Here is a 2,291-nt window from a genome sequence, read left to right as displayed (position 1 = left end):
CCCTCTCTTTCTGCCGTGACCCAAGGCTCCACTCGGATTGGTTACCGCATCTCGCACATGGGTTGCTCACGTTGCCCAGAGTGCGCGAACGAGGACGCAAGAGTCGCAGCGCAATGACTATACCCCATTGCACTCCACTTATTTACTTACCATGTTGAATTTCTTACTCTGTTACATACACATTTATATTAATGCTACATATATTAAGCTCATTTTTTTATATCTTGTACATCTTGAATACTTCACTTGGATTAAAGTCTTTGAACCAAATAGATGTGTGGCATTTATTGGTCGGCCAACTAGGAGATTATTAACAACAGTTTCCAAATCTTAGTTGAGGCAACCACGATTTGGTTTGAGAGCGGAACATATTCATGCTTGTGAGCCACCCCTAAAGAATGCTGACCGCTCTCTGAGCACATGTGTGTTTCACATACGAAGAGCGCCAGCTGAGCAATGCACACAGTCCCACTCAAGGCGCATCAATACAAGGTGGAGTTGATTGATCAGCTGGTAGGATATTTTTGTCTCTACACCAGTACAGGAGAATGTCATCCAAGACGAAGTGGCGCAAGTTTAGGATGTCCAAAAAACGAAATGACGAAAATTATCTCCTATTCCCTTTCGTTTTGACATCCTCCTGTACCAAAAAGCAATAACAAAATACACGGGACTTTGTATGGATGCGCCTTGGTCCCACTTATTGAATGTTNTTGAAATCAGTCATTTGAAGGTGTTTACACTGCTTGATCCGCATTTGCTTTGACTTCTCATCAAATGAAAAGGGAAGACAAAAACAAAATGTATGTAAACAAACACTACATTTATTATATTGTTAACGCTTTTTGGACACAAAAAGGCAATTATTCTTTGATTAAACTAAAAATGTGTAAAGCTCTTGTATAAATTAACAATTTTTACACACAAATTTCAAAGATTTATTTATTTCGTTGTGTTTGTTTTGTGTTTGAAAAATTCCAAATGTCAAAGACAAACCAAAGCTTTTGTGGAACTTTTGTTTCTGAGTGCGTTCAATAAAATAGTACGGCAATTGGAACGCATTTGTTTCGTGATTTTGTGTAAATGCGTCGAAATGCGTCATTCTGGAAATGTGAATTTGTATGGAGAAATGCGTGATTTGGCCTCGCATTTGAGATTTCTCGCCCAAATGACGCATTTGGGCTCAATGTAAATGTAATATAAATCTCCTCCCTCTTAAAATTAAATGTCCTTATTTACAATTTGGACTCTAGTAATTTTCGTTTTCTTCCTTCATGGTCTTTTTGACATTGTATTAGTGCTCTTTGATAAAGTATATTCCTTCTCTTTACTCTAAATTCTAATAATAGTTTGGTTATTGTGATTAATAGGGTTATAATTAATATAGTTATAAATGTAGCCTTAATTGGATTTTGTTCAGTTGGTACAAATATGGATGATATTTCGTCTAGATTATTGAACTTGTATTCTGATTGAGATTCTAAGTATTCTAATATACCTAAATTTTCTTTATGCATTTTATGGAGTCTTTTTACCATAGTTTCCTTAATGTTTATATATTCTTCATTATTTAATGTTATATTGGTTTTGAAATAAATTGAAAAATCTCCATCTAAAATCTCGTTGTTTAATATATTTAATCCGCTAAGAATAATGTTTCCGTTACCATAATTAATAAAGGTTGGATTCTTTTCTTTTATCATTTTACATTGAGCATTATTTTTCTCTAATATTTGTATTGTACATTCGTCCCTTTTATTCTGCTTACATATAGTTTTATCTATAAAATCTTTACATTTATTCTCAAGTAGCACACTGGTGCATAAATTGGTGTAGATATCCGAATTTCGGTATAAATCTGATTAATTGCACCAAAATTCACAAATTTACACCAAGTTATACACCAGTGTGCTACTTGAGTTGATTCTTACGTATTGATTTCCTTTGCATAAAGCAATATTTTTATCCATAATTAATTTTCCTTTTTTTGAAGCTAATGAGTGGATGTAGAATTGTTCACATTTTTCTTTGATTTTTGGGTATTTGTAAACTGTTACAAAGATTTGTTTGAATTTAACAATTTTAATTTCTGCATATTCTAAAATATTTATGGTTAAAACATTTGTTTTTTCTTTCGCAATGATTTCTGTGATTTCTTCTAAGTCTAATGAAGTTGACAGGAAGTTGTTATTTTTTGCTAAATTAATTGTAGTTAGGAGAGTATTTAGTTCATTGTAGACTTCTGTGAGTATTAATTTTTCAGAGAAATCCTTGGGGTTTAATTTCTTTAA

General features: G+C 32.8%; 1 protein-coding gene across 1 annotated transcript in view; it reads right to left on the bottom strand.

The window, feature by feature from the left end:
- The window catches only part of LOC108363607 (uncharacterized), a 19,373-nt gene that overhangs the window by 14,302 nt on the left and 2,780 nt on the right, over nt 1–2,291 (bottom strand). Inside the window, exon 2 of the mRNA XM_017617005.1 lies at nt 1,667–1,858. Coding sequence (XP_017472494.1) covers nt 1,667–1,858 — 192 coding nt within the window. The remainder of the gene's footprint in view (nt 1–1,666; nt 1,859–2,291) is intronic.

The sequence above is a fragment of the Rhagoletis zephyria genome, unplaced genomic scaffold (genome assembly GCF_001687245.7).
Source record: "Rhagoletis zephyria isolate East Lansing unplaced genomic scaffold, Rhagoletis_zephyria_1.1 Rzeph_scaffold_01315, whole genome shotgun sequence".
NCBI classification, from domain to species: domain Eukaryota; kingdom Metazoa; phylum Arthropoda; class Insecta; order Diptera; family Tephritidae; genus Rhagoletis; species Rhagoletis zephyria.
This window is presented reverse-complemented; position numbering and strand designations above follow the sequence as displayed.